Source organism: Lepidochelys kempii, chromosome 2 (genome assembly GCF_965140285.1).
Source record: "Lepidochelys kempii isolate rLepKem1 chromosome 2, rLepKem1.hap1, whole genome shotgun sequence".
Classification (NCBI taxonomy): Eukaryota; Metazoa; Chordata; order Testudines; family Cheloniidae; genus Lepidochelys; species Lepidochelys kempii.
Window position 1 is genome coordinate 269,948,265 of NC_136381.1, and position 13,422 is coordinate 269,961,686.

General features: G+C 61.8%; 1 protein-coding gene across 3 annotated transcripts; it reads right to left on the reverse strand.

The window, feature by feature from the left end:
• Positions 1-3,401: 3,401 nt before the first annotated feature.
• Positions 3,402-12,329, reverse strand: ZNF467 (zinc finger protein 467). 3 transcript variants are annotated; one of them, XM_073329222.2, is made up of 6 exons: positions 12,239-12,329; positions 10,756-11,075; positions 9,380-9,495; positions 8,877-8,990; positions 8,055-8,174; positions 3,402-7,654 (listed from the first exon to the last, which is right to left on the reverse strand). In XM_073329222.2, exons 3-6 carry the CDS (start codon positions 9,411-9,413, stop codon positions 6,069-6,071), a joined length of 1,854 nt encoding a protein of 617 aa, XP_073185323.2. In that variant the 5' UTR covers positions 9,414-9,495; positions 10,756-11,075; positions 12,239-12,329; the 3' UTR covers positions 3,402-6,068. The 3 variants fall into 3 exon arrangements, with proteins under 3 accessions (XP_073185323.2, XP_073185322.2, XP_073185324.2); XM_073329221.2 differs by having other exon boundaries at positions 12,163-12,329; XM_073329223.2 differs by lacking the exon at positions 8,877-8,990 and having other exon boundaries at positions 3,425-7,654; positions 12,163-12,329.
• Positions 12,330-13,422: the final 1,093 nt, after the last annotated feature.

Genomic DNA, 13,422 nt, shown 5'->3' on the forward strand with positions numbered 1-13,422 from the left:
GAGGGTGGAGCAGAACCCTCCATAAATAGTTACCTACATTTCCCTTTTAGTGGCATTGTTCTGATAAGAAAACAACAAAACCACCAGAGGGAATGCCCGAGGAAGTGAGCAGGGGTGGGCGATGAGAGGCATTCGGGTGGAGAGTGCTCGTCTAACCAATATGCCCAGTCGCTGGCAGTCAGCAATGGAGCATGCTGCTGCAGCGTGGCTGGAGCTGTTAGCGGCTTCCTGTAGCTCGACTCACTCGGAAGGCTTGGATTAACGTAACTGGTGGGTTCCCTTCGCCTCCACACTCCCATCTCCTCTGCAGTTTATCCTGATGCTTCCCGGATAATGGGAGGAAATAGGAAGCTTCCTCTTTGTCTGCCACAGGAGAGGGGCTGGGTTCAGGGCTCTGTGGGAGAGGCCCACATAAGTCTGGCCTCCCAGCCAGCAGGAGAGAGGGCTAAGATCTGGCTCTCCATGCACACTGTGTCCATTAGCAGAGCCCAGGGCCGGGAGCTAGGGGCTGGGTGAGAGGAAGGAACCCTCACTAGGGTATGTCTACACTACGAAATTAGGTCGAATTTATAGAAGTCGGTTTTTTAGAAATCGGTTTTATATATTCGAGTGTGTGTGTCCCCACAGAAAATGCTCTAAGTGCATTAAGTGCAGTAACTCGGCGGAGCGCTTCCACAGTACCGAGCCTCGCGTCGACTTCTGGAGCGTTGCACTGTGGGTAGCTATCCCACAGTTCCCGCAGTCTCCGCTGCCCATTGGAATTCTGGGTTGAGATCCCAATGCCTGATGGGGCTAAAACATTGTCGCGGGTGGTTCTGGGTACGTATCGTCAGGCCCCCGTTCCCTCCCTCCCTCCGTGAAAGCAAGGGCAGACAATCGTTTCGCGCCTTTTTTCCTGAGTTACCTGTGCAGACGCCATACCATGGCAAGCATGGAGCCCGCTCAGCTCACTGTCACCGTATGTCTCCTGGGTGCTGGCAGACGCGGTACTGCATTGCTACGCAGCAGCAGCAACCCCTTGCTTTGTGGCAGCAGACGGTGCAATACGACTGGTAGCCGTCATCGTCATGTCTGAGGTGCTCCTGGTGGCCTGTGTGAGGTTGATCAGGAGCGCCTGGGCAGACATGGGCGCAGGGACTAAATTTGGAGTGACTTGATCAGGTCATTCTCTTTAGTCCTGCAGTCAGTCCTATTGAACCGTCTTATGGTGAGCGGGCAGGCGATACGGATGGCTAGCAGTCCTATTGCATCATCTTCTGCCGGGCAGGCAAGAGATGAGGATGGCTAGCAGTCCTATTGTACCATCTTCTGCGGAGCAGCCATGAGATGTGGATGGCATGCAGTCCTTCTGCACCGTCTGCTGCCAGCCAAAGATGTAAAAGATAGATGGAGTGTATCAAAACAAGAAATAGACCAGATTTGTTTTGTACTCATTTGCAAACCCCCACCCCCCGTCTAGGGGACTCATTCCTCTAGGTCACACTGCAGTCACTCACAGAGAAGGTGCAGCGAGGTAAATCTAGCCATGTATCAATCAGAGGCCAGACTAATCTCCTTGTTCCAATAAGAACAATAACTTAGGTGCACCATTTCTTATTGGAACCCTCCGTGAAGTCCTGCCTGAAATACTCCTTGATGTAAAGCCACCCCCTTTGTTGATTTTAACTCCCTATAAGCCAACCCTGTAAGCCGTGTCGTCAGTCACCCCTCCCTGCGTCAGAGCAATGGCAAACAATCGTGCATCTGAGTTGAGAGTGCTGTCCAGAGCAGTCACAATGGAGCACTCTGGGGTAGCTCCCGGAGGCCAATACTGTCGAATTGTGTCCACAGTACCCCAAATTCGACCCGGCAAGGCCGATTTAAGCTCTAATCCACTTGTCAGGGGTGGAGTAAGGAAATCGATTTTAAGAGCCCTTTAAGTCGAAATAAAGGGCTTGTGTGGACAGGTGCAGGTTTACATCGATTTAAAGCTGTTAAATTCGACCTAAAGTCCTAGTGTAGACCAGGGCTAGGTGTGTAGGCCACTCATTCGCAGGTGGGCGCTTGACTTGTTTCCTGGTTAGTTGTGTAGTTTGGCTAGCGAGTACTGACCTATGCACGGCCACCTACCCCCTAACAGCATCTGCTGGGGCCCCCAACATGGGGCACAGGTGTCTCTCCTGCCCTACCCAAAGGAGGTGTTGGGACTGAAACAGCGACAGAGAGCGATGTGGGGGAGGGATAGCTCAGTGGTTTGAGCATTGGCCTGCTAAACCCAGGGTTGTGAGTTCAGTCCTTGAGGGGGCCATTTGGGATCTAGGGCAAAAATTGGGGATTGGTCCTGCTTTGAGCAGGGGGTTGGATTAGATGACCTCCTGAGGTCCCTTCCAACCCTGATCGTCTATGATTTTATGATGCAGTGGGAGAGTGGAGGGACAAGGAAGAGCAGACAGGGAAGGACAGCGGGGCTGGTCCAGAACCTGTCCCCCTCCCCCAGCAATACACCCATCGAGCTGAGAGAGCTTTATCGCGCCCGTGCCTGATCTTTAGGGACTCTGCAGCCCCAGAGTGGCCAGGGCACATGCAAAGGCCCAGCTCCAAACTTTGGGCAGGCCTGGTCACTGGGCTGCGGTGCCTTACTCCTGTGTCCATGGCAATGGGTACTTCAGCCTGGCGCCAGCCCCAGCCTGGCAGCCAATGGCACCAGGCAATGCCCCACCCCAGAATTGCCCCTTGATTTTGCTCAGCTTTGTGGTGGGTGGGTGGCTCCCCATGCTGTGGAGTTTTCTTGAGGGAGACTCTGAGCTTTGCTCCCAATTCCTGGCTACCCATCTGCTCAGTCCTGCATCTGTCTGGTTCCCAGCCGTGCCCCCAAGGCTGCCTTTGCCCACCTCTTGCCCTCAGCTCTGCGCCCCTGCTGAGGTGTTTGCAGTGACTGCTGCCCCTGCAGGCTTCAGGGAGTGACCAGGCGGAGCCAGCTGCAGGGTCTGTGTCCCTGGCTTCCCCCTCAAGGGTCTCCCTGGGGGCCTTGGCCAGCTCTGTGGGCAGAAAGCAGCTCTCCCCTCACAGCCCAGGCTGGGCAAGGTCCCCTCCCCTGTCAGAAATGCAGCCAGATAGTTTCCCTCCCCTATCTCCAGGACTTGGATGGCCGATTGTACCACCCTCCCGCCACTCTCCTAACTATGGAGCTCAGCTGCCTCCCCACTCAGCTCGTGGATGGAGAGCATCGGCTGTGCCCACCCCACACAAGGGCTGAAGGGGTAAATTAGACCAATTAACCTGTAGACCACATCTGGAGAAGAGCCAGGGGATGCTAAGGCCTAACTTACTGATGAAGCCCAGCTGAGGGAGGAGCTGGGCTGGGTTTATAAAGCCAGAAAGCTGGCAGCAGAAGGGGGCTGCAGTCACTCCCAGGGAGAAGCACTTACAGTGACTCCCTCTGAGGAAGTTAGAGCTGGTTCACCCAGAGAAGAGGGGGACCAGAAGCTGTAGGAAGGAACAGCAAGGGCTGCGGGACAGCAGACCGGTTACAAGGTGCAGAGCCCCGGGAGTAGTGAGTGGCCCTGGTTTCCCTACCGGTTGCTGGGGAAGTGGCACCATCAGGACAGTGTCGGAGAGGACTGCCTGGGACTGGCTGTGTGGAAGGACTTTGGGTAACCCCCAGAAGGGGAACTACGTAGTGACTTGGCCAGAGGGCCGAGTCCAGAAGAGGTGGCTGCAGTTCCTGGAGCGAGGGAGGAGCTGCAGGGTGAAGATACCACCCGTGGAGGGTGCAACGCCTGGCAGAGCTAATCCCCAGGATGGGCAGGAGAAGGCACCACCAGCAGTGAGTGCACCCTGGCAACACAGAGACGCTCCCCTGCTGCCCATCAGGCCTGGCACCAAGCCCCCCTCAGCCAGAGCTAGGGGTAACCAACCAAATCCACGAGCGTGACGAGCAATTTCTGCTGCGTGCCCCAGACAGCGATCAGGGCCCCACTGGACAGTCCCTGCCCAACTGAGCTCATGAGCCATCTCCACGCCTGCTCCTGCTCCCCAGCCCCACTGTCTCTGCGTTGCTTGTTAAGACAGCTGGCACCCGGGACAGGGATGTCAGTACCACAGGTTCAGGGAGCTGGGGGGTCAACCTGCTGCCCACAGCAGGCCTATCTCTGCCCTGCCTAGGAGATCCTGGGTCAGGGATGGGGAAGAGGGAGCAGCCTGCACAGCTCAGGGAGGCTCTGCTCCACCCTCCCTCTGCACCCAGTCATTTCAAGCTGGGGAGGGAGGGAGGAACAGGTCCCTGTTGAGCTGCCCCCTCCTAGGCGGAGGGGAGGGCCTCCCGGGCTGCAGGAGGAGCAGAGGTGGAGAATTGCTGGGGGCTGCAGAGCCAGAGCCAACATCTGGAGTCGAAGGGGCAGGAGAGGCACAGAATCAGCTGATGCGGGGACAGAGTGATGCAGAATGAATGGAAGTAGAGCTGGGGACACAGGCAGGTGGGGACAAAATTAACTCCTTGGCAATTGTGCTTTGCAGGGAGAAGCTAGCAGCCCTCCTGCCATGGCTGTAATTGGTGTGATTTCACCCAAACTGGACATTAACTCTTTTTTTGCTCCAACGCTACTGGCAGGTACGGCGGGAACTTCTGAGCAGGTCCCTCTCGGTCCCAGCTTCCCCACTCTGTGACCATCTTGCCGTGGACCCAAGCAGATCTCGCCGATTGTTCTCAGCGCCAAGCCTCTGCTTCCCACCCTGGAGGGCTCCTCAGAGACTCCCCAAGACGGGTGTGAAGAAGGAAATGCCCAGCTCACAGCACTAGCCAGGCAAAGGGCTTGAGTTTCGTCTTTAATTACAGAGGGACATTAACATTCAAATGCCCCTTTGCTTGGGGGTCCCCTGCTGTGCCCCCTCCCAGGTGGAGAACAGAGACACCCCACCCCCACCCCTTCTTGCTCACCCAAGTTCTCGCTGGACCAGTGCTGGGTGCCCTGGCCAGCAACTGGGGAACTGAGCAGGCTGAGAAGCCCGCTTCCAACCCATCTCCAGCACCGTTTGAGAACACTGTTTATGGCACCATTTGGCTCAGGGGAACAGTATTATCCCCCTTTCTAGTTTAGGAATGATTCACAGATGAGTCCTAACCCCATCTCCTGCCTGGTCAGCTCTCCAGGCAGGGTTAAGGGCTTGTCTCGCAGCTGCTGTTTGATGGACAGGCTGAGGGCAGCTGCACCCAGTGGTGTCCCTGCCCATGCGGGCTGGGCTGTCTGAACCGCACCCTGGGCTCTCATGGCACGTCTGGGTCAGAAGCAGGTCTCGCTGCAGGACACTCAGGCAGATTCTCTCCTGTGGCTTTGTGTGGCTTCCCAGTTCTCTCTCTCCTGTCCCGTCCGTACACCGGAGTGCGGGATTGAGGGCGACTGGCAGAGCTGTGTGGGTGGGGAGCCCCGAGCGGGCATGGCAGGGCCAGGCTGAAGGGAGGATCTAGAGAAGGACTGCAATGGCTGGCTGTCGGGAATGAGGGGCACCAGCAGAGCTGTGTGGGTGGGGAGCCCCGAGCGGGCATGGCAGGGCCAGGCTGAAGGGAGGATCTAGAGAAGGACTGCAATGGCTGGCTGTCGGGAATGAGGGGCACCAGCAGAGCTGTGTGGGTGGGGAGCCCCGAGCGGGCATGGCAGGGCCAGGCTGAAGGGAGGATCTAGAGAAGGACTGCAATGGCTGGCTGTCGGGAATGAGGGGCACCAGCAGAGCTGTGTGGGTGGGGAGCCCCGAGCGGGCATGGCAGGGCCAGGCTGAAGGGAGGATCTAGAGAAGGACTGCAATGGCTGGCTGTCGGGAATGAGGGGCACCAGCATTGCTGGTGGGGGAGGGAGCCCAGTGCTGGATTAGCAGGGGGCTGCAGGTGGGTCTGAAGTGCATGAGCAGAACCAGGGTGACCTGGAAGGACTGGAATACGGGGGGGGAGGGGGGGCCCGGGGCTGGGATAGCACAGCAGGGAGGGGGGTTACAGGCTGGCACTGAGGGCACAGCATCTGCCCGCACTTTGTCCAGCTCACAGCAGAGCAACTGGTCGCTCGGTGTGGTGAGCCCTGCAAGTGACTAGTCCCCCACCGCTAGAGACAGGCTGCCTGCTGGCTCAGGGGGTCGTGCACAGCCCAGGCGCTGTCCCTGTCCCTCTGCAGGGGGGCAGCGTGGGTACGCTCATGCCTCAGGAGATGCGTCTTCCTGCTGAAGCTCTTGCCACACTGGGTGCAGATGTAGGGCCGGTGGCCCGTGTGCACGGCCTGGTGCCGGACCAGGTTGGTCTTGGAGCTGAAGCGCTTGCCACACTGGGCGCAGCCGTGGGGGCGGGTGCCGGTGTGCACGGCCTGGTGCCTCACCAGGTGGGACTTGCGGCTGAAGCCGCGGCCGCACTGCTCACAGATGTAGGGCCGCTTGCCGGAGTGGGCCTTGGTGTGGGCGATGAGGTTGGGCCGGGAGCTGAAGCTGCGGTCGCACTGGGGGCAGGCGAAGGGGCGCTCGCCAGTGTGGACGCGGCGGTGCCGCACCAGGTGCTGGTTGTGGGTGAAGCTGCGGCCGCAGTCGGGGCAGGCGAAGGGGCGCTCCCCGGTGTGCGTGCGCTGGTGCGTGGTCAGGTTGGGCTTGTGGCTGAAGCTCTTTTCGCAGTAGGCGCAGGCGTAGGGCTTGAGGCCCATGTGGCTGCGCAGGTGGGCAGTCAGGTGGCGCTTGTCGCTGAAGCCGCGGCCGCACTCGGCGCAGGAGAAGGGCCGCCCCTCCCGGTGCAGCCGCTGGTGCGACGTCAGGTTCTTCTTCCAGCTGAAGCTTTTGCCGCACTCGGAGCAGGTGAAGGGTTTCTGCTCCGGCGAGGTCCCCGGGGACGGCGTTGCCACCCCTGGCAGCCTGCAGGGGGCACTTGTCTCCAGCTCGGCCAGCTCCCCCGGCCCCGGCCCCGGCTCCGGCTCCGGCTCCGTGTGCACGCGCTGGTGTCGCACCAGATGCTGCTTGTGGGTGAAGCTGCGGGCGCACTGAGCGCACGGGTAGGGGCGCTCCCCGGTGTGGATGCGCTGGTGCCGGATCAGGTGCGTCTTCTTGCGGAAGCTGCGGCCGCACTCGGCACAGGGGAAGGGCCGCTCCCCGGTGTGCGTCTTCTGGTGCGATCCCAGGTGGATCTTCTGGCTGAAGCAGCGGCCGCACTGGGCACACTGGTAGGGGCGCTCACCCGTGTGGATGCGCTGGTGCCGTGTCAGGTGGGCCTTCTTGCTGAAGCCCTTGCCGCACTGGGCGCAGGGGAAGGGCCGCTCCCCTGAGTGGGTGCGCTGGTGGGCCACCAGGTTGGGCTTCTGGCTGAAGCTGCGGCCGCACTCCCCGCAGGCATAGGGGCTCTCCCCAGTGTGCACCCGCTGGTGGAGCCGCAGCGTCAGCTTGTCCTTGAACCGCCGCTCGCACTCGGTGCAACCGTACGGCTTCTCGGTCAGCAGCTGCCACTGCTGCAGGGCCAAGCCCGGGAGGTCGCCGTAGCTGCCGTAGTCCTCCAGGCTCGGCCTCTCCAGCTTGCACGCGCCCAGGTAGCCGTGGCCCCCGTCAGGGTGCAGCAAGCCGCTGCCCTGTAGCTGCCCCGACAGCAGCGCCTCCGCGCTGAGACTCGCGGGCCACTCCTCGTAGTCCTCCTCCACCTTCACTGTCCGGATGAGCCAGTCATCTGCCCGGGGTGGAGGGGAGAGAGAGATGGGGAATCAGACAGCCTGGCACGTCGGGTAACCCACTGAAGCCACAGACCCCCTGCCATCAGCCAGCCACGTTCCTGGCTTCTTCAGGGACAGATCCACGCCCAGCAATTCCAGTACCTTCCCCTGCTGAGCTACCGGTGCGGCTCCCGCGGCCCAGCGAGTCCTGGGAACCGGGGCCCGGGATGTGAACGGGGCCCACAACACGCACGCCTGAGTGGTCCCCTCGCTGGCCAAGGGCTGACTGGGCTGGGGAGACTAAGCACCTCTCACCGCAGGGCTGGGGCACATTGGCAGCGGATGGTGCCAGGGAGTTTGCTTGGCTGCTGAGGCTGCCCAAGCTTGGCAGATACAGCGGGGGGGGGGGGGTCTCACCTGAGCAGCTGCTCTCAGGGCCTTTTTGTCCTTCCAGACCCCTCTGCTCCCCGCCACCACGCTGCTGCTGCTGCTCTCGCTCACCTTGCGGGACGATCTCGGGCTTGGGAACTACGGATCCTGTCCGAGGGGGAGAGAGAATGAAGCCCAGATTCCCGCACGCTTCAGGAAGTGTCACAAGCAGCCCAGGAGTGGCTGGCTGCACCTCCCTCCATCTCCTAGGGTTTTATAAAGTCGCCCATCACCGTGGCATCAGGGCACCGGAAGGGCAGCACATCCTGGCTCTGGCAGACCAAGAGGAGAGGGGAGTTCCACTGCCCCGCCCTGCGAATGCCATCAGAGGCTCCCTCCTGCGTTCAGCACGGGGCTACCACTCGCTGGCAGCGGCACTCGGAGAGAGGCAGCCCCATAAGCAACCGCGACCCGAAGCAGGAAGGGTTTTGTGGGGCCACAGCAACTGCTCAAAGGGCCTGCAGCCAGGGACAGGCAGCCAGCACCAGTGCCACGAGCTCACGGCGCTATGCGGGGGCTGCTACAGCCTCCAGCTCAGCCCCCAGGAGACGCCTGCCAGGCGCGAGAAAGGCTCCTGCTTCCCACAGGAAGGAACGCAAACCTCGGGCCGAGCACCAGCGATGACAAGTCGTCTTGGCAACAGCTGCAGCTGGGGTTCAGCAGGACCTCCAGGCTGGCAGAGCAACAACCGTGCCCAGATCCTCCTGCCGCTGACACGGCACAAGCACTGGTCAGCCCACGTCCTCACTCTGCTTCCAGGACCTGGAGCATCTCGCCTGGGAAAGAGCCCTCCCCTTGCCCCTAACTGACCTGGGCTGGCGCTGCCAGGGGCCTCCCTCTCCTCTGCCTCCCCAGGAGCCTTGGCACAAGGCTCTTCGGCTTGCTCGATACGTGGGACAATCTCGGGTTTGGCGACGGGGGACCCTGCATGAGACACAACAGAGGCTGCTGGCCACGTGCGGGGCAGGCCTGTCCACCGCCGGCTCTCAGGCACAGCAAACCCAGTCGCCCCAAAGCTGATGGAGGGTACGTTTAGGAGAGGAGTCCGGATAGGGCCGTAGTCCCTGTGGAGACAACACTCCTGCACAGTGCCACTGGACTGGGGTTGCAATGGCTTCTGGAAGCAACAACTCCTGCATGAGCCACGCACCAGAGGGCCTGCCTGTTTGCAGCCAGGAGAGAGCCCCTGACACTGTAGGTGCTCCATTCACCAGCCCCCCAGGGAATTTAGGGGGAGGTGCCCCTCGCTGGCTCTTCCCGGAGCACTCCCTGTGCAATGCGGGGCACACCCGGCAGGCGGGGGCTGTTTTTACCCAGAGCAATCATGGCATCATAGTTCTCCCTCATTCTGGTCTTGTGCTGCTCCCCGTGCCGCTCTGCCACTGCTCCAGAAGGGAAGGGAGGTCTGGTCCGCACACCTCGCTGGGACCTGCAACAACAAGAGATACCTGCCCATCAGAACATGCGGCTGAGTGAGCAGCATGCCTAGTGGGCATACCCCAGCAGATCCCAGGGGCTTTGGAAACGTCCCCATGGGCTAATCCACTTCAGCTCTGGGGCAGCATCACAGTCAGGGCTTGGTGCACTCTGGGAGAAGCTGGGCCTACATTCTGCAGCCTCTGGTGGAAAGTCTGCAGCAGTTTCAAGAACATTCAGAAACGGAGATTTCTGTGGACACAGGGATGAAGCTAAGCAGCTTAGCTCCACGCTCTGTGTTTGGATGTTAAATCCGCTTTGCCTCACGCTGTCCTCACACACTCCATTTTCAACGTGCTATCGAATCCGGGAACGAAACTACAGAACAGCTTTGTAGACATCTTCCAGGGGCAAGCTGAAGGTCTCGGCCGCTGGGGGAGGGGCAACTGGCAGCTGGAAAGGGGTGGAAGATTGATTGACGGTGTGGGGTCAACACATCGGCTGGATGCTTCTGCCCAAATAGTTAGCACTGTTGGGTTATTACTTGCTATCTGTAGGGTTCAGAGTTAACATCCCATTGAGATGAATGGGGCAATCCACACCCCTCCAAGCTAATGTCCCTTAGCTCAGGCAGACATCCCTGCGCGGCTTACACTGGGCTCCAGCTTTCAGCATCTCATTTGTTGCTATGAGGGCAAGAATCATTTTTAAAGTAGGGCTGAGCGGTTGGAGCCCAGATCTGCTCACAGGGCGGATGGTACGATTGGGACCCTTGTCGTGCCTTAGATGTTCATCTTCAGGCTTGGCTCCTGGCTGCTAGTGACGCCTTTATCATTAGGATGCGGGATCTGCTTGCAGCCCTGCCCCCATCTTCTGGTAAATGAAAATTCTCGCTGGCATTAAACAAGGGACCATCCCCCAGTATCATGTGCGGAGGCATCACAGGGAGAGCAGACAAAATCCGCCTGCTGGGGCACAGTGATTCAGCTGGCGCTCTGCTCCCTGTGTGCCCCATGCCCCTTCGCGTACGTCTACACTGCAATAAACCCGGGGCGCCGAGGCTCAGGCCCGGGGCAGAGAGCTCAGGCTGCAAGGCCATAACACCGCAGTGCAGCTGTTCTGGTTCGGGCTGGAGCCCAGGCTCTGGGACCCTCTAACATTGCAGGATCTCAGAGCCCAGGCTCCAGCCCGAGCCTGGATGTTTATACTGCTATTTCACAGCCCGAGCCCGGGCCAGCCATGCTGCAGGCCTTTCACCGCGGTGCACACGTACCCTTAGTGACTCCTTTCTACTCCTGAGCTGGGTCGGCTCCGCAGGGCCATGGGGGGGGTCTGCGTCCTATTCTGGCTCCTGCTCTGGGCTCTCCATTGGCAGTGATGGTAGGCGAGGGGGAACGACCCAGCAGGGCTGTCAGAGCCCAGGCAGGGTTTGCGGGGCTGGCAGCTCGGGCTCTCAGCGCACACGGTCTGGGGCTGGCCTTGTCTCCCTGGCGGGCTAGCACGTGGCTGCGGAGGAGCTTGGTGGGCTGCGTAGAGGTGGGCGTGTCCTGTCGGGTCCGACTCCTCCCAGCTGCGTTTGGACACGCTAAGGCTCTGTGGTGAAGACAAGGCTAGTGAGATGGCGAGCCACGGTGTTCTCGCGGAGGCCTCAGTCATGGGCACAGCACCTTAGCTAGCAGGTGACAGCTTCCCCAATAGCCACAGCTTTACCTCTCCCCATGACCCCCGTTAACCCCTTCCTAGCCCTATTAGGTGGCTGTGGTGTCCCCTGAGCTCACAGGGCTTCACGCCCCACCCCAGACAAGGCACCAGTGGCTCTTCACTCTGTGCCTGAGACCAGCAACATTGCCTGGGCTCCTGCTGGTGTCTCCCTCCAGCAAGGAATCCCACCCCAGGGCTCAACCCTACTGAGATTGTCCCAGCAACTGGGGTGTCTGCCGCGGGGGCCATCCCTCTTCCCCCTGCCCATGCAGTCTCTCCCCTGCCCTCCCCCAGCTGCCCAGCCCTTCCCCCTCTCTGGGCTGGCTTTATCACCTCCCCTTCCCCTGCCACATGGCCTGGCCTCCCCCCCTGCACAGACCCTCTCCCCCCCCTCCTCTGCAGAGACCCTCTCCACCCCCTCCCCTGCTACAAGGCCTCCCCTCCCCCACAGACTCCCCTCTACCCAGACCCTCTTCCTCCCTTGCTGCAAGGCCTCGCCTCTGCACAGACCCTCTTCCTCCCCTCCCCCCACCCTGCACAACCCTTCTTCCCCCTCCCCTTCCTGTACAGCTTCCCCTCCCCTCCCCTCAATTCTTGCTTCATCTCGCCTTCCTCTTCCTGCATCGTCTCTCCCCCTCCCCCAACTCTGCCTAGAGTCTCCCCCCCCCCGTGATCCTGCTGTCTCCCTAGAACTTCTCCCCCCCCTTTTGCCCCTCCCCTCCTGTCTAATCTCCCGCCCCTGCCTAGATGGTCCCCCCCCCCATTGTTAAGCCCTTCCCCCACCGGCCGCGGGCAGAGCACAGGGCGCAGCGGGGGACTCAGGAGCCCCCCCCGTGCTGCTGCATCAAAGAGAGTCAGGAAGTGCCCCCCCCACCCCAGCGGCGCTGAGCTCTCCGCGCCCATCACCGCGGCGTCGGGCGCCCCCCCCCCCCCGGCTCCAGCTGCCCCCGGGCGCAGTTCGGCCCCACGCGCGTCCTACCCGCGCGGCAGCCCCCACGGCCACGCGTGGCCCGGCTCCCCGGCGCAGCCCCCGCTCCGCCGCGACGGGACCGCACCTGGTCCAGGGGCGGCGGCGGCGGGGCCCCCTGCTCCCTCCTGCCGGAGGCGCGGCAGCCGCGGGCCGGGCTGGGAGGCGCTGGGCAGCCCGGCGGGGGGAGCGGCCGGGCACCCTGGGAGCTGTAGTGTCCCTGCGGGTACCCGCGGGGCCCGCGGCAGGGAGGGGACTACATCTCCCAGCAGCCAGCGGGCGGGGCCCGAGCAGCCAGCTGGCCGGGGCGCCGGAGAGAGGGGCCCGAGCCCGAGCCCGGCGCGGCCACGCCTGGGGTCAGCCGGGGCCGCCCTGCTCCCTTCCTCCCCGCCTGGGGGCAGCCAGGCCCTCGGCCTCGCTAGCCCCACGTGCCGGGGGCGCTGGAGCGGGGGTCCCAGGGGGCAGAGGGTCATGTCTTCTGCTGGGCCGGCTTCGGGGGGGCGGGACAGACCCGCTTTCCAGCCGGGCCGAGCTCTTTTTCGGCCGTGGGAAAGGGGCTCTGAGCGGGACCGAAACGCGGGGCTGTTTGGTGTAGGTCTTGCCAGGGCCCATGCAAGGTGGAGATAAACCCTCTGCCGCCATAGGGCAAACAGCGGTCACTTCCCCCACGCTCTGCGAGACCCGTGCACGGCGCTTAGCCCGCTGGGGGCCTAGCCAGGACCCCACAGTGGAGACACTCCCCCCCCCCGGGGGAAGGGCGGCGAGCACAGGACTGGGGGCTCTGTCACCCTTGTGCAACGGGGAAAACGCCCCGATTCAATCATTGGCCTAACTAGCCAGAGCAGCACTGCCCACCGACGCCAGGGCAGAGCCTCCCCGGGTCTGGGGGTTGACCCTGTGTCCCTTTGTCATCTCTGTCCCTGAGCCAGTGGCAGGCGGCTCTGTAGTGCCATGCTGGCTGCCCGGATCAGGTCCCCTTTTGCGACAGGACTCCTGACTGTCTGAGGTATTTTCTCTGTGGTCTCCCTCCTAGCTCGGACACGGCAGCATAGCGCCTCTGTCATGCTGGCTCTCCTCCCTGCGTCCGGGCCGTGCTTTGCGCCTCCCGATTTCTAGCTCTAGTCTGGTCAGTGACTCCGCGCTTGGCAAGAGGCTGCCTTAGTTCCTACTTCAGGGTGGTGAGGGGCGGCCGTGGCCCCGCCTTGCAGAGCGGCTGGGTGGATGTTGGTAAATGGCTGTGAGGCAGGCCCGGCTCTGGCAAGGCTGCCCTGG